Raw genomic sequence first — 24,001 nt, forward strand, 5'->3', positions numbered from 1 at the left:
TACACAAGTCGGCAACTACAATCCTTTACACAAGTCGGCAACTGCAATCCTTTACACAAGTCGGCAACTGCAATTCTTTACACAAGTCGGCAACTACAATGCTTTACACAAGTCGGCAACTACAATGCTTTACACAAGTCGGCAACTACAATCCTTTACACAAGTCGGCAACTGCAATTCTTTACACAAGTCGGCAACTACAATGCTTTACACAAGTCGGAAACTACAATCCTTTACACAAGTCGGCAACGCTGAATGTGTCTTTGTTGTCTCTTGGGTAAATTATTAAAACAACCAGTATAATAGATCAATTAATAAAACGGAGGATTTTGACAGGACGCGACGACAGTCCTACCAACCAATACTCGTACAACAAAGAAACTTTATATTTTGTGTAAATATTACAAAATGTGATATGATTGTATTTAGGTTGTTTTACTTATAATTTCTACTCTACGATTTTCTTTCTTTCATCATGGTTATCCATAATACCATCATAACTATAGTAGAATATTATTTGTATCTTCTTTTACACTAAAATCAGTAGAGTTCAAGTTTTGTTTCTAGGACCTTTCTATCAAGATTTATCACAGGGACCAGTGTGTAACGACACGATTTTAAGAATCGCACTAAATTAATAAGTAGAGGTTGATCAAACTGTGCCATGAGAGAATTGTAAGTATAATTTAAAATTGAAGAAATAAGTACTTCTGCTTACATATATCGTTGGATATACTGTACTGCAAAATAGTAAAATGGCAGCAAATTTATATTAGTTTTTCCAAACTAAACGTTTCTTAAGAACAAATAAATAAGAACTTATTTACGTATTTCCACTGTTGTGATAGTTGTGATAAGTTGGCAACGTTTTGAAGTTACGTTTATAATATATATAGTTGTAAATATTGTTGCACCCTGTGAATCAATAGACAAAGGTTTAAATACACGTAAAATTTACGTATTTTTATGTTTTGCAGTTCTAGTAAAAACAACTTCCATTATACCTATTAGAGAATTACAGGTTCTTTAGGTAATGTTAAAATTATTATTCTACGATGTTGATGAAACGTGATTTTGTTCGTAATTTCTACACCTTCGGAGGAAGCGCAGCACCCCCTTCACGTTACGTTACACGGGCCAACATAAAAGAGTGAGTGAGCATCGTGCAGATTTCTCTCATAATAACTTCCATAATGGGAGGAGAATAAGGTTTCGCCCCGAGTATGGCGATTAATTAAAATATTCAAATCAGCCAGAGATGCCAGATGCCTCTCTTATGGCCTACATGATATTGCGGCGGCTTGTGATGTGAAGGATGCGTTTTTAACGACGGAATCCGGGTTTGTGCAAACTCTGATGCAGATTGGCGGACTGGTGTCGTCGGTACATAAGAGCCGAGTTTGTGTTCCCATAACAACAATATTAACCATTATGCAGTTTTACGCCCTTGGTTTTAACCGTAGAATTATGGGTCTTCTTATTTTAAATATGTAATTATTACGTAGTCAAACTTTTTTAATTTTTTCAATATTTTAAAGGGTTATTCAGAAATTTAAAAAGAATTTCAATAAGTATTCATTTTACGAAAAGAAACGCTAAAAACAGTTTGGATTCGTATTAATGAATGGCATCTTTAAATTGAGAAATCGCCCCTAACGCTACAATACCAATTAAGGAAGTAAAACCGCATGAGATTTGCCATTGTCTCTTATTGGGGAAAATCAAGGCCATTTTCATACAGCCCGGCTTTTAACGTGCAGCTCTGCGTCGCAGCCACTGTCGCTGCAACCCACACCTCATTATAGCTTTGCGTCATTCGCATAATTTAACATTCTTGCATAGTGAAACTGTTTTCGTAACGACAAGTTCACACATGCCGCCGAGTATCATTGTGGGCTTTCATTCAGTCCTTTCGATGTTGTTGATTTGAACAAGTTAATCTAGACTCTACGTTGTACGCAGCCATATCCGCATCCATGTCAATCGTCGACTGTGTGTACTTAATTTATTACTTATTTAATCTTTATGTCAAAATAAAGAAGACGAATCCAAATACGGTGTACTTGTTCGATGAAATGAAAATTGTCATTCGACTACCTACTTTACTACCTACTTTAACATGTAAAATATATGCGAGTTTCTACTTATTTTCTTTATTGTTTCTTGGGCATTGCATATTTTAAACATTTTAAAAATAATTCTGTACGTCATGGTACATACCAGTTTATGACGCAGGGCAGACATATCGCACACTGAGACAGTTTTGGTAGTGTGAAGGTTGGTAGTAATCCTTCAGGTGTTCTCCGGTTAGAGTATAGAGACATTGCTTTATCCTATTTACACTGTATGAATATTACTTGTTTTACATCCATTTACAAACATTGAAACATTCCTACATCCACAAAGCTCTCAGTCGCAAAAAGAAATTGCTAAAGATAAATCAATCTTCTTCATAGCCTTTGTGGGAACCATAACACCCATCACGGATAGAGCCATTACGGGGTTTTCATCTCTTTTTTAAGCCCCTTCCCGCGGCACAGAGTGTCGCGTCGCTCGTTGTTCTGTGCCGTATCCTGCAGCTGGCGACCTCACGTTTTTACGCTACCGAGTAATGGCTGTGGGACGCTCGGTACGGGACGATTATCCCTCACAGTGGCCGATCTCGGATATCGACTCGGCGCGGCGATCAGCTGTACTGTATATCGGAGCACGGAGTGTCGCGTCGCTCGCTGTTCTGTGCCGTATCCTGCAGCTGGCGACCTCACGTTTTTACGCTACCGAGTAATGGCTGTGGGACGCTCGGTACGGGACGATTATCCCTCACAGTGGCCGATCTCGGATATCGACTCGGCGCGGCGATCACCTGTACTGTATATCGGAGCACGGAGTGTCGCGTCGCTCGCTGTTCTGTGCCGTATCCTGCAGCTGGCGACCTCTCGTCTTTACACTACCGAGTAATGGCTGTGGGACGCTCGGTACAGGACGATTATCACTCACAGTGGCCGATCTCGGATATCGACTCGGCGATCACCTGTACTGTATATCGGAGCACGGAGCGGCAGTAACCTTGGCCGTAATGCCCGGACCTTGGCTACACAATGCCTTGAACCGACGCCAAATGTCACACCGTACCTAAATATTAATTACTTAATACCGTCGACTCGGCCAGGCCGGCAGATTGCTTTTTAATACTTCACGGTCGACAATTAACTCCCCGCATTGTGCATTGTTGTGGGCTACCGGCGCGGCGCTCTCCCGCCTACTCCTGCCCTCCTCACTCCTGCTAGCAGATAGAGCGGCTGTTTTGTAATCGTCTCGGGAAATGTGAAGGCGAGGTGCCAAATGTTCCCAGCCAGTGATGTAACACCCGAGTCTCAAATAACAGGTACGACGAATTTTGGACCTCTCTCAAATTTGTAAAACTCTTAGAAAACTGTTTCTAGTATTAATCCGAAAACGGTAACAATTGAAACTTTGAGCGTATAATTTATAAGTAACCCTACTCTTAAGTTATACTCATCAGACAAGACGAGGTAAGAAATATAGTTTGGGTCTCAATATAGTACGGTACTCAATATAATGTGAGAATTGTGGGAAGTTTCAGTCGGAAAGGAGGTGAAATAAATGACTCACATCGTATAATTAAAACATGTTTATTTTCGAACAGGTTTACCTTCGAGTCAGGGTATGTGTAAATAATTCTATTAATCAGTGCTGGAGTGACTCACTCCAGAAGGAAGTTTAAACGTTACGTTTCACAATTAATACGCACTACAAAAACGTTGACGAGTTTATTATGGAGATAGAAGCGACAAACAAATAGGAAATACTGTTTCAAATAGTTAAATCGTTTATGTATGTTTTATAATAATATTAGCCGTAGACAAAATCGTGTAGGAAATAGTAAATAGTAGGCTAAATAAACTGGACGTAGTGATGCAACATTAAATTTGTTTGTATTAGCTTACCTGTCCATATAGACTCGATCAGTCTGTCGTTCAATCGTGTTCTATTCTTCTCCCGGAGTTGACCTTACTCAATGACCTGTACCAACCTCAAACTGCCACAGCCAAGGAGAGCATGATATAATGTTGAGGCAGCCTCATTATTGGTCGGCGAAATTGACAGATACTAATCACACGTCTGTGCTGACTTAAAATAACACAAGTACGGTATTTTATGGCAACACGGTTGGTATAATGGACGTATTCACGTTCTTAACTCAATGATTATGGTGATTACTTCGGTAGGTTTGATATTTCAGACGTGGTCTTATTAAATGATCAGTATACTGTGTGGCTTGGCATTTACATTGTGCTCTGCAGTGTGATGAAATCACGTTAGTTCGATTTTGTGTTTCACATTCAACAGTAGAAAAAAGTCCATGAACTATAAAACAATAAAAATGTCTGATTGTTTTAAAGTATTCTTCTGCGTGTAGGAATGTTTCTCGCGAAATTACGCAAAAGACGAAAGAATGGCAAGTATTTTGCAAGCCTCAAGTTGCTAGTAGCCGGTGTCAACCTCTAGCCTTATAACGAAATAGGAAGATGGCGTGAGATACCACACAACGGTGTGCTAATTCCCGATGACTAATGTCAACTCCCAATAAAGACTGCAACCTTGAGCGCAACTCTGTCCAAGGAAGATTCACTGTGTTGTCAGATAAAGTCGTACACCTGCCTGCTGACTGTCGTGAGCCGTCCAACCTGCACAATGGATTCCCACAGAGCTGTCCCATCATTATACTTTCTAATTGGTGCTCGTCTCGTGTGTACATCGCCTGTTCCTCTCGCCACAGCCCGTCGCGAGCGTGTAACTGAGTCACAACCCCCGTCAAGTCCTTGCATCCATTACAGGATCGGGAATCTTAAGGCCCTTCGACCTACATGCACGATGCATTCCCACAGAGCTGTTCCTCTCGCCACAGCCCGTCGCAAGCGTGTAACTGAGTCACAACCCCCGTCAAGTCCTTGCATCCATTACAGGATCGGGAATCTTAAGGCCCTTCGACCTACATGCACGATGCATTCCCACAGAGCTGTTCCTCTCGCCACAGCCCGTCGCGAGCGTGTAACTGAGTCACAACCCCCGTCAAGTCCTTGCATCCATTACAGGATCGGGAATCTTAAGGCTCTTCGACCTACATGCACAATGCATTCCCACAGCGCTGTTCCTTTCGTTACAGCCCGTCGCGAGCGTGTAACTGAGTCACAACCCCCGTCGAGTCCTTGCATCCATTACTGGATCGGGAATGTTAAGGCCCTTCGATCTTCGTGAGTTTTAATTATTGTTGGGTGTCCTAATTGTTGTGTCAATTGGGATCAATAAGGCTAGAATCCGATGGAACACCTGTTGGCAAATGGAATGGATAAACTAGACTTTTTATCGTGATTAGAGCGTGAACAGATTAAATTGTCATCCTATCGGTTTTTTGAGGAAATCGTTGTTCGAAATAAACTGAATAAACACAGCCTCTGAGTGATTCGGACTGGTGTCATTGCCAAACTTCCGCATGCCTATGGCCCGCGAGAGATCCCCGAGCCGATCTCATCACCTGGTGTTGGCTGCAAGTCAGCGCTTAACTGCCGGTCCATACTACTCTCTGCCCGACAACTTGTGCTGCTGATAGATTGCTTACGAGGCTCATGCTTGGCTATAGGATTCTTCGATACCCTATTTTGAATCTAACTTGACTCAACTAAAATTATTTGTATGGGATTTATGGTGGGTTTTATATTAGTTCTCATATAGTTAATACAGACCCTCTTGAGTTCAACAATTAAAATTCACAAATTACAAATAACAATTTGTTTAAATTCTTTGTTTAAATAGTACACATACTTATTCTTCAACTTTAGTTAATTAAAGATAATTTAATGTACAATACGTTGGTTTTTATATTATTTCATCATAACGTTTTTATTTGAAGGAACTGTCATTAAAAAATATATACGCCAATTTGATTAAGTACCATGAATTCAATTGATTTCTAAACCTAACTGATTTTAGGTTACATACTTAGGATAAGAGTATCCCTAATTAATCGATTTTAATTATTGAGAAATTTGTTTTTAATTAAACCAACTTATTAATCGATTATTTATAGAGGAAATCGTTACCGAAATCTACTTTATGAATAAATAAACTGTTTAAAATCAATTTAATGTTTAGTACTTTTTAAAATACAATTTTTTCAAATTGTCGGGTTGAATTGTTCTGAATTATATTTCGTTTTTCAACCTCAATTAACCGTAATTAACTGACATTAATTATAGATTGTTTTCTTGAATTTAAAACTGTGTTTTCTTTCCTTTACAAAGACTAAAAGAGTGTAAATTGCAATTTCTATTTTTTCACTTTTGATTCCGTTAGCATTTTATTCAGGCTATATTTAAAACAACACAACACATAACTCTACACAAATAACCTTAGTCGAGCAAATTTATATCCAAAATAATATCAAATTGTTTAGCTTTGATAGCTAAAGTACTTATCGATAAATGTTATCTCGTCCATACCACAGGTACTGGTTACTCAGTCAGTTAAATATTCTTCAAAAGCACATTCTATAGAGATGAAAAAGAAGAATCAATTCAGAATTAATTGCATGCAATCTTTGTAAACGATTGTACAGACATACACCAAGTAAAGATACATTCGCACATTTTATACTTATATGTTTATTAAGCTCCAGTGTAGTAAAATTTTATAATTGATTTTTTTTCTTTTTGTTTGTAGTATTGATTCAGTTTTAGTTTATTATTGTCTTATAACTGTTAACATATTTTTTTTTAATATCGATCATTAGTTAATTAATAATTTGATTTATTATTATTTGTAAAGTCAATTTAGTGATTATGCAGGTTTGCACGTTATATAATGATAATATGTGTATCGATTATTTAGGGAAACCGGTATCGATGTGAATATTCGAACGCCTTTGTTAACTATTCAAGTCAAATCAAAGCTTTATTTGTCAATTACCAATATAACACTTTGCTTGCAAAGGTCGACTGTAATGCGATAAAAAATTTGCAATAAGAAATCTGAATTACCTTGATGTATTCGTATACAGACAACCAACGATTCTTGATGACATCATCAATCGATATGCAATGCTGACTATAAATTACCCATTTGTCACTTCCAGAAAAGTAAAGGAAGGAGTATATGATTTAAAAAATTGTTTAAACAATGCACTAAGCTAGGTAGATAGAGCTGTTGATATCCATGAGCCTTGACAAGCTAGGTATCTGCGTTGGGGACACTTGCCAGCTCTCACAAACTCGTGAGTTTATAGTAATTCCCCTGACCAGTTGGGCAATGCTATAAGAACGTAGGATTATTGTCTGAAACACAAGTGACTCACTAATGACCACTACCGGACAGTCCCACTGTGGCCTAGGACCGCGCCGTGTGTGTGTGGGTGGCAGATCGCCAATGACTCCGAGGTATAATCTGTGACCGAGCTGAGCCCACGATAACCGTTATGCCGCTCCGCCCACACTAACCCACTGCCCCCGCTCCGCTCCCTCTCACTTTGGCTGAATCTTCGGACCAATTTTATTATCTTAGCTTGCGTAATATCGGCGATTACTCTTCAACAAAGAACGTCTCAAATGCCAATGTATTCCGCCTCCACTGCGCGAGTCCCCGGCGTCGTTCAATCACTCATTAAGTCTTAACAGTGTATTGATGCCAATTTGCAGGGAAAGCGTACTACGCAAGCAATGAGTACGTACAGTATGGTCTACATGACCGTATTGTTACCATCTCCACAGTGACTAAACTGTTGACAAATTGTTTTAGACACTAATACCGGCGACACCGATATTCTACAAGTAGTTTTATACCTGTTCACAGTGAAAATAAACCAACAAAACTAAGTATCGAAGAACTCAAAAAAATGTAACGAAAGAATTTATTGCAAGAACGCTCAGATTACCCGTTTACCTTTTGATCCTACAATCGATAGAGTTCTTCCTTGGACTTAAAGAAACGTGTGTACGAAGTTTAAACTCTGTACCTTTCTATAAAGTCATCGCACAGACAGCCGGATCACGGCACGATATTTGGTCCTGTAGGGCGTAAATCACAACCAGTAATTTCATACTTCCAACAGGTTTAAAGGCTAAGTAGTAGCCTTGAAGTGGTGATTTTATACTGCGAGCACCTTTTCAGATGGAACTCCCAAATTGTCTGTAGGCGAAGATTCTAGTCCCAAGGTTATGCTTATTTTACTTAGTTCATACTGTTGTAAATGAGCAAAAGTTTGTAATGATTAAGGCTTATTGATTAAGACAGTGCTCAGTTCATGAAGTTGACCACGTTTCTAATTGATACTCCCAAACTGTGTATATGCTAGGCCTATTAATTAATACAGTGCTCAGTTCATGAAGTTGACCACGTTTCTAATTGATACTCCCAAACTGTGTATATGCTAGGCCTATTAATTAATACAGTGTTCAGTTCATGGAGTTGAACACTTTTGTAATTGATACTCCCAAACTGTGTATATGCTAGGCCTATTAATTAATACAGTGTTCAGTTCATGGAGTTGAACACTTTTGTAATTGATACTCCCAAACTGTGTATATGCTAGGCCTATTAATTAATACAGTGTTCAGTTCATGGAGTTGAACACTTTTGTAATTGATACTCCCAAACTGTGTATATGCTAGGCCCATTAATTAAGACAGTGTTCAGTTCATGGAGTTGAACACTTTTGTAATTGATACTCCCAAACTGTGTATATGCTAGGCCCATTAATTAAGACAGTGCTCAGTTCAAGGAGTTGAACACTTTTGTAATTGATACTTTGTTTCACACGGTGATTATCCGCATCATATTTTGCTGACTGTCTTTGTAAGTGGAATTGTACAGACTGTCTATTGTGCTAAGCTTATTTTCTTAATGAACACATGTTTAGTTTATCTCGTACTTAATGCTCGTCTCAATTAACAACGCTCGCGGGGGTGGTGGTTTTATTGGCAGAACATCTCGTGACCTTGTACCGACTGACGATATGAAATGAACGGGCCCGGCGCGGCGGTAGTGTGGCGTGGCGTGGCCTGGTGTGGGCCGAGGAGTGATGAATGTCCGGGGGGAGTTGTCCGGAGAGCGGTGACTTGCAGGATTTAGGGCTTATTGTGCCGGAGCCAAACTGCATCGCAAACTCTGGGTGTGGTCCAGGTTAGGTGCGAAGTCGATTGGTTCCTTCCCATCGCGGTCGTTGAGTGCGGGCGGCGCACGGCTTGGAAGTTTGTATTACAACTTCTCTGCTACACCACAATGTCCCATATACATTTGTATGATTACATCTCTACGGGGGGAAACCGTAAATCCGATGGTGTTGCATCGCAAGTAGAAGTGGAACTGCAGCAGGTGTAACAGCTGTCCAGAGTGTAACAGGATAATAAGAGAGCCTGTCTCTCTCCTACTACAATTAGTGGCATTGATGTTGTTTATCCTAATTACCTGTTGTTGTGCGCAGGTCAGGTGAACTCCCACCCATCGGGAGCCCTGCCTCTCTCGCACGTCACTAGCCTGCCTGTCTTATCTAACTCTAATTGGCTTACAGACTAGTTAAATGCTCGCCGCGACCTATTTACCGTTTTCGGTCTGACGTTGTAATGGTTGATGCTAATTTGGCAACAAATTTGTGAACTTAAAATTAGCATTAGTATGATGTGCCTGTGAAATTGCTCAATTGGTTTCGACCAAAAGCAATTAATTTAATGAGTTTATTTTAGTTTTTAATTCGTAATATCTCGATTGTGATCAGTTCCATGGGATGGCCCTACAGAAAAATGGAGTTCTGTTTTTACAAGAGGGAACTTTACTGCCGACGAATTTCTGTAAAAATAAACAAAGTAAGCCCAACTATCCGAAACTCACTATTACAAAGATCAGAGAGCGTAATTCCTCTGAAATTATGATTTTAATGCTATTTGTAGATTTTGTTATTGGGATACTTTGATTAAAACAATGATTAACAATTATGATTATAATGTATAGGAAAACAATGTAGTTGGCTTACTTTTGCAAAATTATAAATGATAATTGAAGAGGAATAAAAGATCGAAAAGCAGCTAACAGGAAGGGCGTTGTGTGTATAAGGGATCTGTTAACTAACCAAATCGCGATGGGGCTAAGTAGAGCAGTCTACAGGGGCTGGATTTTTTTGTAGTTGAGAAGGCATGCCGAAAGGATGTAGAATGTTTTTGGGATTAGTGGGGCAGTCCTAGGGTAAGATAGATTATGGAGTTGGGTGGAGCGGTCCACAAGTAGAGGTTAGGCTACGAATGGGATAAGTGTGCCATGCCAAAAAGAAGTTATATGTGTAATTGGGTATGTCAGGCCGACTAGAGACTACAATGTACGGTACTGGTCCTAGCAGTCTGCAGGGAGGCTAGATTAGCATTTGCATAAGGAGTTCGGTGGATTTCACAAGGAGACTATGGTGTCTGTGTTGGGTTTGTTAGAGCTGTGTAGTCGAAGGAGGCTGTGCTCGGACGGTGCTCGGTGGAGCAGAACGCGGGGAGGCTGTGTTGTGTGTAGTCGAGAGTCGAGGTAGAAACAACAAGCAAGACTCCACAGGACCTTGAGCGGCCTCCAACCACACACGTGTTCACAAAAACACAGATAAGACAAGCCCGGCCCGGCCTGGCCCGCCACTATTATAGGGCCCGTAATTATAGAATACTAGCGGACAGCGGCCGGTCCTAGCCCCGCATACCTTTGTCTGGCCTTGCCTGCAGCTTCCCACCTCGGACTTGTACTGGACTCTACTTGGTGGCCAGCCGTACATTTATATATTCGTCATACGAATATCAGTGTTACGCTAAAGAATGCCTTATGTCTTGGAGACTTAAACGCCTGAGATGGCTGGTGGCTCTTCTCGCTCTCCTAAGGTTTCATGAATTGTATTTTTTCGAAACAGTTTTCTAATTTTGCATGATTTCCCCCATTTATATACAACAATACATTATTTTAAATAGCACAAGTAGGATTTAATGATTTAATCAAAGGGATGTTAGCATTCTCAGTAGATCTACCATTGTAAATTACGTAGCATTCATTTCAAATAATAGTCTTATAGTAGGTGTTGTGTGGTGGCTCAAATAAAATATATATATATATATATATATATATATATATATATATATATATAAAACAACTTAAATTCTAAACTATTCTGTTTTGTTTTCTGTTCGACCTATTTGTATAACGTTACTATCTGAAGACAAACTCTTTAAAATCTCGTTTATATTTTATATTCACATAAACTAATCTTCTTTCAGTTGCATTTGCCATCTTCGGTGATGAGAATGAATGAGTTGCTTTTATGTGCTGAATCACGTGGAATATAAATTCAATTTACAGATAGTTTACCCTGGCGTGTCTTGTGGTGAATGTCGGTGGCAAATAGCCGGTGACCGTACAGAGAGAGAGAGATGAGAGGTCTATCAGAGCTACGAGATGGAGTGGATTGTCCAGCTCGGGACAATGGGCCGTGAAGGAAGGATAACAAGCGGGAGGTGTGATGGTGATGGGACTGTGTCACCGGGGCCAACAAACGTCCTTGACCCCGGGCCCTGTACCACGTGACCTCCCCCTCACCCGCCCCTCCCTCGCACAACCTTGGCACCCCGCCACTCGACTCCGTGCCTTGACCACTCCACACTCAGAACTGCATTTCCATACGTAGCCGCGGCCGAGCCGTCACGACCGGTAGTAACGGGACTGGGACATTGCGAGGTGGCGCGCGCGCGCTTACCCACCCTGCCCAGCGTGATAAGAGGTGGTCACATGAGGCAAAGGTCGAGTTTTTTTAAATGGAACGAAAAATGTGAGAGTAGGTTAGTTAACATTGTGTATAGGTTAGAGCCAACAGTCATCTCAGACGGTTTTTTTTTTTTTTTTTTTTTTTTTTTTTTTTTTTTTTTTTCTGAGATCATCGATAAGACTAAACTGCGACGACGTTTTACTTTTTGAACACGACCTTGTATGTAGTGGTATATACCATCTGGTTGGCCTTCTAATTTGATGACTGGTCTTCTTCGGTACAGCACATATAAAGTTCCAGAACTTTCATATACCATACCTGTTTAGAAGCCGTTATCAAATAAACCAACAACGTGGGGAAGCCGATTTTGTAAGGAAATGTTGTTAAGTCAGTTAACGAGATATTGTACAGCCGTTAAACGAATACCGTATCGACATCCAACTGGAATTTATTAAAAATCAGTACGTTGCAGGGACGGTGATCAAAAAGGGGGTTTGCAGGACTACAACCGATTTACCTGGGTTATACTTGTAGATAGTTGAGGATGTCGCAAAATGGGAAGATTGCGAGTGGACAAAATCCTTTACGCCATATCACAACCTCGTTGTCGCCTTATGGAATAATATCACTCAATACTGATCCCATTTTAAGTAGGGCACGGTATATTGTCTTTTGTAGTGTTGGATCGATATCTCTCATATGAATATTACTACCACCAGATGTAGAACAGTAATATCCATTAGTAGAGTAAGATATTACTCGATATAAAAATTCCTCTGCAGGAACAAAAGTAGTTATTTGAAAGATTTTAGCATTGGCCCGCTGACTTTTGTGGAGTTTCAGGTGTTACAACAAGTATTAAAACGTATATCGTTATTATTCTTAAATTATTTTCAAACCTATCTACATATCTCAAACAGATTCGTAATAACTGTAGTATTTTGCCAGTGGCGTAGTGTAGCGGCTCGGCGTTATCGCAAAATAACCAAGTCAAGCGTGACTACTTGGATGGATGACCGCCGAGCAATCCTGTTCTTGCAAGTAGCCCATCCGCCCACCATTTGTGGAGGTTCGGAAATCACTTTAAGCCGTTAGTCCTCCAGGTTAAATATTAAAGAGGGTTCCTTAGGATGGTGAATTAATATCTTATTTACCTTTAAATTTAATTCATGTCAAAGGATACTTTTTTTTATATACGATACGTATATGTTGCTGTCAATGCATGATGGTGATTATTTAATAGCTTTGTTAATGTGGAATAAATTGTGTTGCAGGTGTACAATGAGGTGAGGATGCCGGCGGTTCAGCCCGCCCCCGGTGCCGCCTCCGGCGCCACCCCCGCTATGCAGCGTCGCCACAGCAGCGCCTCCTCCTCCGACACCGGATCAGACCCGGGTCTGCCGGCTAGCAGACATGTGAGTATTTAGTAGTCCGTCAACCACGATGTTCGTGTTTTAGCCATTTGTTTTTTATTTAGAATAAGTGGATTGTTGTCGGACTTCATCTACAGCACTCAGAGATTATAATGGCAGCAGTCAGTCGTAATAATGTCTTGTTGTCAACATGTATGTACTGTACGTGACGGCTACATCACTGTTTGAGTGACAGCTATCTGAGGGATACTGTCAGTGCCGAATCCACTGTTGCAACGCTCGGCGTACAGAGCCGCGAAGCGTGGTTCCTGCATGGGTTCCGGAAGTACCTCCCTTCCCCTGACCTACTGGTTCCCACCGTGACCGTGTCGGACTGCGTGTGATCGATGTCACTTCGACTGTTTAGCGTATGTCCATCTAACTGTTTACAACCGACCGGTCGCTATTGTTTTCGTTGACCTCCACGAAACGGTATATAAGCTACCGGTACTCTCATAATAGGTTTATATAATTTAATTTAGTGTTTACTGATCCTCCAGGCCATACTTTTGAGTCTGTACTGTACTTCTCTTTGTGTAAATAAGTACTTATTGCCAAAATGTTTCGTTAATAAAATAAATGTTTACTAATAAAAATATTCTCAGGATTTTACCCGTATTCCGAGTTACTTTACATTCATAATGTCTTCACCTCCTAGAAAATTTGATCTTTCTCGTCAAACTACGGATATTGACCTAACATTTTAATTTTTGTATTATACTGTTACCAGTGGCTTCTCTCTCAATTTTCAAAATCGAATTCTTTATACTATTATTTAGTAAAAGTACTTATGATATACTATGATGGAGTCCTATAAAATTTTCCAAACCTAACTAAGCACATGGCAGGTACACATTATTACAGTGTTCATGGTAAAGAAGATCAGAGTTTAACCTGACTTATGTCATGTTTTGCACATGTGGAGCATTTCTGGTTCGAATTTCTTGTTTGCCTTGTTGCTCCAATCCATAAAATACTAATAAATAGGTATCAGAAGTGTATTTCAGTTTGCTTCTAGTCTTAGTCATATACTTTCGTCTAAGAAATTTTCCGTGCCGTAGGTGAGTTTGTTCCGTTGTTGGAAAGTTGATATACATACATAGGACTGAGAAGCCTACTTTTGTCAAAAGATGTCTACTCCCGTTGTAGGGGAGAATCATTATTCAGTTCATGCAACATTTCTAAATACTTATTTATAAGGTTTTGTGTTATAGAAGTCTTATTATTTATAGACTGTAGCCTGCGAAAGATTTTTACGTGGAGGCATGTTATGTTTTGTTACGTTTTCAAACATGTTGCTCATTCCTCTGTTTTTCCTTAAGCCACCGTTAAAACGCCATATCACAATTCCAAGGAAGCCCACCAGTTTCGAATCCTTAAACATTCACAGCTTTATCCATTAAGGTTGGTTTTGTAACAGTGTTTAAAAATAGTGTTTACAATGCATTTGATGTTTTTAATTCGTCACTGGCACAATCTGGAGTAAAAGATAGAGATTGACTTTTAATTGATCAATCACGGTTCTAAAATTTAAATTGTAAACAAATGTTTCTGTCCCTTTTACGAACTTCAATTGAAAGCATAAACAGCTGTTGAGTGTCTGTTCAATTTGGATTATAAAACGTAAATGTTACCATCTTTTCCGATTTAAAAAAGATTGCAGGTAACTTTAGTGACCTTTCTCTTCGGATAAACATTCGTCGGATTTCGGGGAATATTTTACATTACCTGAACCTGTCTTAAGTGTTCTCAAGATTAACATTTAAAAACACATTTTGCAATTTATTTTTATTTATAAGATATATCTCAGAAAGAGTTCAAAATTATTGTTACCACAATTAAAAGGAGGTTTTTTCACAGATAAAGTGAATGGACACCATTCATACATTGAACAGCTTAAAATACAAAGCCACTTAAATAATCAATAATCATTCAAGTGATATGTGTTGATCAATTTGACATTTCTATTGACAGACTTCTCAAGAGAACATAGCTCTGATTCCGACCCGGATGACGAAGGTGGCCACATCTAAGCCAGCAGCCAATCCCCTGCAGTTCGTGAAAGTGGGCCCCTGCGACCTGTCGCGTTACGCCCAGGAACAGCTCAAGAAGGCGGAAGAGATCAAGAAGGTGAAGCCAGAAAGGCGAGATGAGGCAGAGGATTGGCAGTCGGTGAGTTAATATTGTGTCATTTCAATAACATATTTTTCCTTTCTATATTAATCATCTAAAAGTATTAATATTTCCTTGTCTGTGCCAACAGACATGAACTGATACTTAGACACAAACCACTCAGTCATCCAGCCAGGTTTTGAGGATATGAGCGAAAGTCACTTTTAAATGTTGATTGGAAAATCTTTAAGCATTGGTTTTGGGAACCAATGGAAATAGTTACTTCAGTTCTGACTAAGAAAATTCATATCTTCGTTAACAATACAAAACATTTCTATCAGTTTGACGTATGTCATATCGTATAATTTTTTCCAATGCCATCAACATAAAGAAACAAATGGGAAGAAGGATGGAAGTAGCGAAGGAAATGACATCTGAAAAGAGTAGTGGTACCAATAGAACTACTGTCAATTTTAATTTAGTCAATTCACACAAATGACTGGTAGAAAAAATTATCTCAGCAGCTCTCAAACTTCTGGTGATCATAATTTGTTCCACTTTGAGTTTTGTATTTACTCATGAATGGTTGCCTTAGACTTGGAAGAATCCTGGTCATATTGTTCCCAGATGCAGAGATTTGAGACCAAAGCAGTATAATGACATTATATTGTGCAAGTGTAAAAGTAATTCAGATTAAGCATTCGCAAAATTACAGTTTTAATAAACAAAAGATTGTCTTTTGTCATGCATTATTCTTTGTATAAAGTATGGAAATCTCAGTGGAAAGTTTTTGAAAAGTGTTAACTTGTAAGGTTGTGGATATCAAAATTGGAGTTCTCAAAAGTAGCCATGTAAACTTGAGAATATGAAACAAAATAATCACTGAGGTTGCAGGAGTTATGCAACAACTAGTTGAGTAACTCTAAAGGAATTAGCTTGAAATAATCTGTCCATCCATCAAGGACTAGTCAAGTGAATTAAAAGTAGCCAGTACTATGGGTTAATTACCCATTACATCATACAAGGTATATTCAGAAAGTATCCAGATTGGTGTTATTAAATAAGAAAGGTTTGACTTTCGATGTTCAGACTTATAATTCTTTGCACTTTAAATCATTTGCAGCCTTTTTTCAAATGGCAACCTGTAACCAACACAACACTTCATATTCTTTGGTGACTGTTTTAGCCTTAGGGGCGAAATTGCAATGAACAATATAAATAATATGACAGGATATGATATCAATCCGGAATATGATATCGATCCGGATATTTTTTAAATGGACCTTGTATTATCATTTCCCATTTCCATAATTTTATCTCAGTTGTTCCCCATCTTTCATAATATACAGTACTATCAAACATAGATAATATTTTGCCTTACTTAATGCATAATGTATCAAGGAAAGGGGAGAGAATAATGTTAATTAAGTTAATTCTTACCTTTTGATATGTGTATGGTTGTTTGAGTTATCTTCTCTTACTCTCACTTGTCCCATAATACATACAAACTATTCATGCAGTTAAGTTGATATATTCATGAATGTTATTTTCAGAATTTGGACAACTGGAAAGTCAGCAGAAGAAAAAGGCAGGAGCACATCATTGAAAGGGTTGTGGAGGTGAAAAAACTGGAGCTGGAAGAGCATGATCGCAACCGTAGGCGCAGCAAAACCTTCAATGAGATGTTGGAAGAAAGGTTTGATTTATATGACTTTAATTGTTTAGTATCTTTATTTAAGTATATTTTAGTAATGGCATTATCAATGTATTTATTCATTTAACGTTTTGGTTGGTAATTTTGTTTAAAATTAAATTTTGTTTATAGGAACTCTAAGGGGAGAAAAACCAGTCTTCCAGTTTTTCAGGATGATGACAATGACCTTAGTGACCTTGGCCTCTCAACCCCTAAGACCAATGGAGAAGACAGTGTGTTTCATGAGGGAAAAGTAAGTAAAAGATCTTTCTCAGTAATGGTCAGTATTTTTTAACATACTTTAATAATGAACTTTGTTTATTTAAATTCCTATTTTCTCAAATTTTAACTTTTAAACATATTATTAATAATTGTGAACACAATTTAACACAGTGTTGATTTGAAATACATAAAAAATACATTGGAACATAAGACAAATAGAACTACTGTTAGAAAGTTTAGAAAGTTTAATAAAGAAATAGGTAGCCAAAGAAGCTGAATCAAAACCTTTTTTGGAGTAGACAGATCCATATAACATTTGTGAGCAAATAATGTTTAGCTAAAGTCATTATTTTATCCAGGTGTATCCTTTTGTTTGTGTAGTTAATCAACTCTAGTATGGAAATATTTATTTTATCAATTCAAAGTTGGGTTCAGACAGTTAATTGTTAGCATATGGCAATAGATGATATATCTGTATAAATTAACCCATATTTCCCAGACTGACCTTAGATAATAATATATAAGCTATCAGAATCCAACACTGTAAAATAGTCTACATTTTTAACAAGATATTATTTTTTCATATCATATTTTGAGAACTAATAGGAAATTATACAAAACATGTTTTCATATCATATTTTGAGAACTAATAGGAAATTATACAAAACATGTTCTGTCCAGGAGCCAGAGTCCAGCAGCGATGATGTCTCCAGTGCCTGCAGTACTGGAATGAATGGAGAGAAGGGATCCACCAATGGGCACCTCCAACGAGAGCCATCCTCTGAACAGGAGGAGTACACGTATGAACGTGCAATTCAAAATTATGTGAACTTCACAGAATCTAGAGTTCGAGGAAGGTCACTAACTCCATCCGGATCTGATAGTTCAAAATTAACCAATGGTTTTTCAAAGAAATCGTCACCTCCTATTCCAGCGAAACCGAGAAGAGGTTCTTGTAAAATAGAAGAGAAACTTTCAGAACTTGAAGAGATCAAGAAAAAATCAATGTCTACAAATGATTTAACAGAAAATACAAAGAGGCCTCTCAGTGTACCTAAAGTTGATATTTTGAAACGAAGGGAAATGTTTGAAAAGTCCCAAGAAGAAGAAACACCCAGTGTTAAAAACAGGCTCTCAGGAGACTTTGGTTCCTCTAAAAGTATTCGTGATAGAGTTTCATCTCTTGGCAAACCTGCTGAAGACGTGCAGAGTATAAAGAAAATTAATAGACTATCAGCTGAAGTATCAGTTAAAGACAGGTTGTCAAGCATTGAGAAACAAAAGTCAATAGAAACTATGCCCACAAAATCAAATACATCACAAAATGATAATATAACCATCACAAACTCTGTCAAAGATAGGTTGACATCATTGCAAAAAATGTCTTCCTCGTCAGAACAAAAACAAACAAATATCCCCAGTCAGGTAACTGTTGCAAAAGTTGAAGTGAAAGAAAAAATACTAGCTAAAAATAGCGTAACTAAAGAAATTGTGCCAGCCAGAATACCAGAAAGCAATGAGAAAAATGGAATAGCAGAAATAAATTCAGAAAATAAGGATAAAGAAAGAAGTATGTTTAATGGCGCTCAAAAGGAAGAAGAGATTAGTGTAGAGGAATTGAGAGAGAAATCAACCTTCAGTCCAACAGAAGACATGTATGAGAGCAAGAGGCAGCAACATTACAGGCATAGGTCATTGGATAGTTTGGATGTAGAATCAAACGATGGAGTAGGCAACGAGTCTTTTGAGAGAGTACAAAGCCTAGAAGACCTAGACTTCTGCAGAAACTACCCTCCGAGCTCTGTTAGTGGAGACACGGATCGAGAGGACAGTGGCATTCATACAGCCGACGTGTCAAGTTCTGTCAGCCAGGCCGATGACTGTGACTTGCATTTGGATAGTGAATTCCACCAGCAGCCTACCATACTGGAAGAGATAAATAAAAATTCTGACCTTACCACCAACCTTATCATAAAACAAACGAACCAAATCAATGTAAGTGATCCGATTATGGAAACACCTCTTGAATTAATGCCTGGATCAGAGGTTACGGAAAACTCTTGCAGCTTCCTAAAACTTCCATTAAGGCTTGACTGTGATCCTCTACCCGTGATCCTAGAAAGTCCCTCAGAACCGATTCCCCCCACAATCATAAAAGAATGTCCCGAGTCCAAAGTCTCCATCCCTCCATCGAGTGATTCTAGTCATACCGTCACTCCTAGTCAATCTAACGTTACCACTAATGCTGAAAGTGACTCTAATTCTCTTGACAAAAGTGAAACTGTAAATACAAACTGTGAACAATGTAACAATGTAAGTCTTACTGTCGGTGGAGGCGAGACTTCAGTAGCTAACTCTGTACCTGTACTCTCTCTCTCCCCTGTGGAGATCTTGCATGATGGGGGTGTTGAGATCAGTCATGCCATCGACCTTGGGCAGCTGTCCTCATCTCTACCGGATCCTCAGGTGTCTGTGCACACTGAATATAAATTTGAACCCAGTGAGGTAAGGTTTAAAATGTTTCTCTTTTTATCTCATTTCTCTTCTGTTGCATGATTGTAGAGATTTTAGATGTAATTAGCTTCTAAATGATCTGTCTAAGCTTTAGTTGTAATTATCACTAAGCTTGAAATGTATTAAACAAGTTTAACTGAATAATAAACTGAGTTATCATCTTCAATGAAAAGGGGACTTCAGATTTGCTTTACATAAAATAAAATGCATTTTTCAGTTCTTCTTATTGTAGACAATTAGTTTATGCTTTATACAAATCTTTAAAATATGTTATTTCTGAATCTATTATTCTGTTCTAGATGTGATAGACACAACTAAAATTTGAGTGTTGTGGAATTATTCGTAAAAATTGGTGTATATTCGTGTGACATTAAAATGCCAAATTTAGAAAAAGTACTTTTTTAATGTTGATTGGCCCTTTTTCAACATTGTTCTGAAATTGATTTTAATATCGCCCCCTCTTGAAAATAATTTTAACCTTTATTCTCATGCAGAAACTAGTTTTTTTCTACTGTAAATAACAATGACCAAATACTTTGATACAATTTAATAACCATACGTACTAGAAACAAATTAGTTTATTAAATTATATTTCTTGATTTGTGTACTGTTTGAATATATTTTAATATTTTCTTTAATTTGCTTTTAGTGTTATTAGTGGCATAAATTATTGTGCAACACTACTAATGTATACAACCTTATTGTTCAGTATTGGATGATTAATGAAAGATAGACTTGCATTATTTTGATATTTTCCCTGTTGATTCTGTATGTTATTTGACAGGGACCAAGTCGGAAGACCATTCTTGTTGTTAAGGTGAAGATTTTGAATTTAAAGTCTCTTATGGAGCCTAAAAATTCTTTTCGAGAATAAAGTGTTTGTATCATTTTACATATTCTTTGTGAGTATTATAAAATCTGGTGTAAAGTATGATTTATCATATAATAATAAAACTGTAACTCTCTTGGACCTGTTTTTTTATTTTGTAGATTTGATGGCTAACGTTTAATGTTGGGCCTTTTTCACATGCCTCATTTATTTGCAGCGGTTTACAAAAATCAATAGAGTTTAGGCGTAATTCATCTCAACAATGGCAATACCTCTATTCCCCCTTCTTGTGTGTATATTGTAATGTAATAAGGTTTTTGTCAGTGTTGTAATATTTTCTTTACCGTTCATGGTGGATCTAGGATCATATGCCCAAACTCTTTTATTTCGTGCTTCTTACATCTATTGAATAGCTCTCAATTCCCTTCCAAACTACCTTTGTGGATCTATCTCAGTACATCACCAGCAAATGAGTTTTATGCTGACTGAGATTTAAAATGCTATTAACGTCAAAAATGTTAAATTAACACAGATTTACAAATCTGACTACACATCAACACTAGCACATTGATTGAAAGCATACAATCACGTAGTGATGAGAAATAATCTTGGAAATACAAATTACCTAAAGAGGGTTTATTTTCTGGAATACCATCATAGTATCCTCACATATAAATTATCTTCTCGTGTAAATTTGTTTTTCAATAAACAAAAGCAAAGAATCGTTGCATTTGAAAGAGGCCTACATTAAATTTTTTTAGCTATTGCTTTTAACTTTTCCGTAAAGCATTAACAAAATCATAAGCTTACAATTACAAAGTTGTACATAGCAATGATATCCCTCCACATGCAGTCTGGACAGCAGTGTGAATCTACTAAACAGGAAAAAAATCAAACAGTACTGATTAAATAGTTGTTTTTATGACATTTTTTTCAGCTTGTTGTAATTTACAGTTAACGCTTTGAGTGTTGGCGCTGAATTATATGCCTCCTAGTGGAATGTTGGATGTTTATGTAAATTTTCAAGGCAGTCATGAGTCAGAAACAATTATATAAATATAAAAAATGCTCATATAACTTACAATTTCTATTTTTTTATTTTTAATGTAAAAACTGTAAAATTGCCTTGAAAATAAATTATTTAAAACAATTATAGCACAGGTTAAAATATAGTTTAGAAATGTATTATATCAATCTAAACTAACCATTTTTACACTCATTTTACAATATCTTATTTGAACATACCAACTGCTCATTGATAATTAAGTACAATTGTGCTATACTCTGGAGTATTTTTTAGTATGGTACAGTTACAAAGTGTTTTTGCATAGTGAGAGTTTGCAAAACAAGTAAACAGCTTCTGTTTTATCAATAAGCTGTACATCATCTGGCTGTAAAGTGTACAAGTAGCATACTGATACACTGCACAGAGTAAGCAATATCTGTAAAATTAAAGACTAAACATCAATTATGTACCCACTTACTGAATCCACTTTTTATCAGTATTTTGTCATGCTCTAAAATTATGTGATCCACGCTCAAAGTGTTACACAATAGATACTTTCTAACATTATATAGGCTACTAATTTGAGTTATTTATTTGTGTTTAATATAAACAATTCACAATGCTATTTAACCATGAAACCGGCGAATGAATTATAACAAGTCGTTTTACATTAACTTTTTAAAACTAATTTTTGAAACTTCATACATACTACAACATATAGGTTGTGGACCTTACTCCGGTTTTTCTATACTTTGCACATGATTTATTGAGTAACCACCAAGAGCATAAAATAAACTTGGAATTGATATTTGAAATAAAAAACATAAATGTACGTGATTCCCTTGAAAATAATTGTATGATGAAGGCACCAAAGAATAGTCAAATAAAAGCAGTCATCCAGAAAGTAAGGATTTTTTCTTATACAAAATAAATAACTAGTTTTATTTTATTCCTGACATCTTTTCATTTTTCAGCATAGTTTTCATTTTTGTGTACACATTTGTCTTAATGTTAAACGAACTTTTGAATTCCAATGTAGAAGGCAGGATAACCAATCTTTAACTGCTTCTTCACCTCATCATCAGTGTTGAAGCGTTTACCGCTTCAACATAAAGTATAAAGAAAATCCTTTAAGTAGCGAAACACGTGAAAGTCACCCGCTCAAGTTCAGGCTGTACGGCAGGTGGTCAATCTGCTCCCAACTAAATAATCTGATAAGATGTGGGTTAGGATGGCAGAGTGGCGTCTGGTATTGTCATGCAACAAGAGAACTCCAGATGCCAATATGCCACGTTGCTTATTCTGTATTGCACGTTGAAGTTTAGTCAGAGTATTGCAATACAAAAACACGGTTGCCATAACCTTGCATGTTGAGATTGTTTGTTTGGCCTTGACTTTAGCGATGACATTGAGTGATGCCATTCCATTGACTGGCGTTTCGTTTCTGGGGTTTTGTTAAAAACCCATGTTTCGACACCCGTGATAATGTTCTCTAAACAGGTATCATCTTCCTCATGATATCGGACCAAAAACTCAGGAGCACAATCCATTCTTCTCATTTTGTGTTCCTCAGAAAGCAGCCTAGGAACCAAACGTGAACTGAATTTTTGAAATTTCAAATTTTTAGAGTCAATTTTATGCAATGTCATTTAACTTATGGTCAGAAATTCCAATGATAATGATGAATGGTAAATCACCGATCTTCATGAATCCTTTCGTCAACGACACTGACCAAATCTTATGTGATCAACGATGGCTGGCTAGATTGCGGTTCATCATGAACATTTTCTTGTTAATCTTTGTAAGCTCACCCACTTTGCTGTCACTCATTACATTAGAGACATACGCTTCACTTACTTGTCTATGCATATCCGCTGCTGGAACATTCCTTGCTGTCAAAAACTGGATAACTGATCGTATTTTACAGTAGGCGAGTTGATCAACTCTTTTGAACATCTTAAATTCTTACAGTAAACAGTACTCTACAATGATTTCACTACTAATGGTAACATTTCGTACGCAGGCCATGCTGAGAGTTGCACTCATGCATGCCATTTGCAATACTAAGTCATTTGCAATATTGAGCCATTTGGTCACCGCTCGAATAGTTACTGCAAAACGGACCTTACTTTCTGGATGATCCTCGTAAGTGTACACAGAATTTTTATTGGTCTCACATGAGGAGAAAGGCGTGTGTTGTAGATTAATCGTAAGCTGGGAACTGATATTTTACTGACATCATGATATCTAGCAACATTTTTTTTTTTTTTTTTTTCAGCAATTTTACTGTTATACAAATTATTGTTCTGTATGATGGGTGGTATGTAGCCGTAATGTATAGAGCTACCTTGTGTTTAATATTTTATACTCTGCATTGTTTTCTTGATGGAAGTAGTAAGGTTAGAATTTGACATGTTTTATA

At 37.6% G+C, this 24,001-nt stretch overlaps 1 protein-coding gene across 8 annotated transcripts in view; it reads left to right on the forward strand.

Moving 5' to 3' along the window:
* Positions 1-24,001, forward strand: part of LOC124360154 (LIM domain only protein 7) — a 247,025-nt gene that overhangs the window by 179,417 nt on the left and 43,607 nt on the right. For 6 of the 8 annotated variants that reach the window (XM_046813513.1, XM_046813518.1, XM_046813517.1 and 3 more), the window contains 5 exons: positions 13,066-13,206; positions 15,178-15,375; positions 16,869-17,011; positions 17,141-17,261; positions 17,912-19,735. In XM_046813513.1, coding sequence (XP_046669469.1) covers positions 13,084-13,206; positions 15,178-15,375; positions 16,869-17,011; positions 17,141-17,261; positions 17,912-19,735 — 2,409 coding nt within the window. In that variant the 5' untranslated portion in view covers positions 13,066-13,083. The remainder of the gene's footprint in view (positions 1-13,065; positions 13,207-15,177; positions 15,376-16,868; positions 17,012-17,140; positions 17,262-17,911; positions 19,736-24,001) is intronic. The other 2 variants (XM_046813519.1, XM_046813520.1) reach the window with 1 other exon arrangement.

The sequence above is a fragment of the Homalodisca vitripennis genome, chromosome 4 (assembly GCF_021130785.1).
Source record: "Homalodisca vitripennis isolate AUS2020 chromosome 4, UT_GWSS_2.1, whole genome shotgun sequence".
In the NCBI taxonomy this organism is placed as follows: domain Eukaryota; kingdom Metazoa; phylum Arthropoda; class Insecta; order Hemiptera; family Cicadellidae; genus Homalodisca; species Homalodisca vitripennis.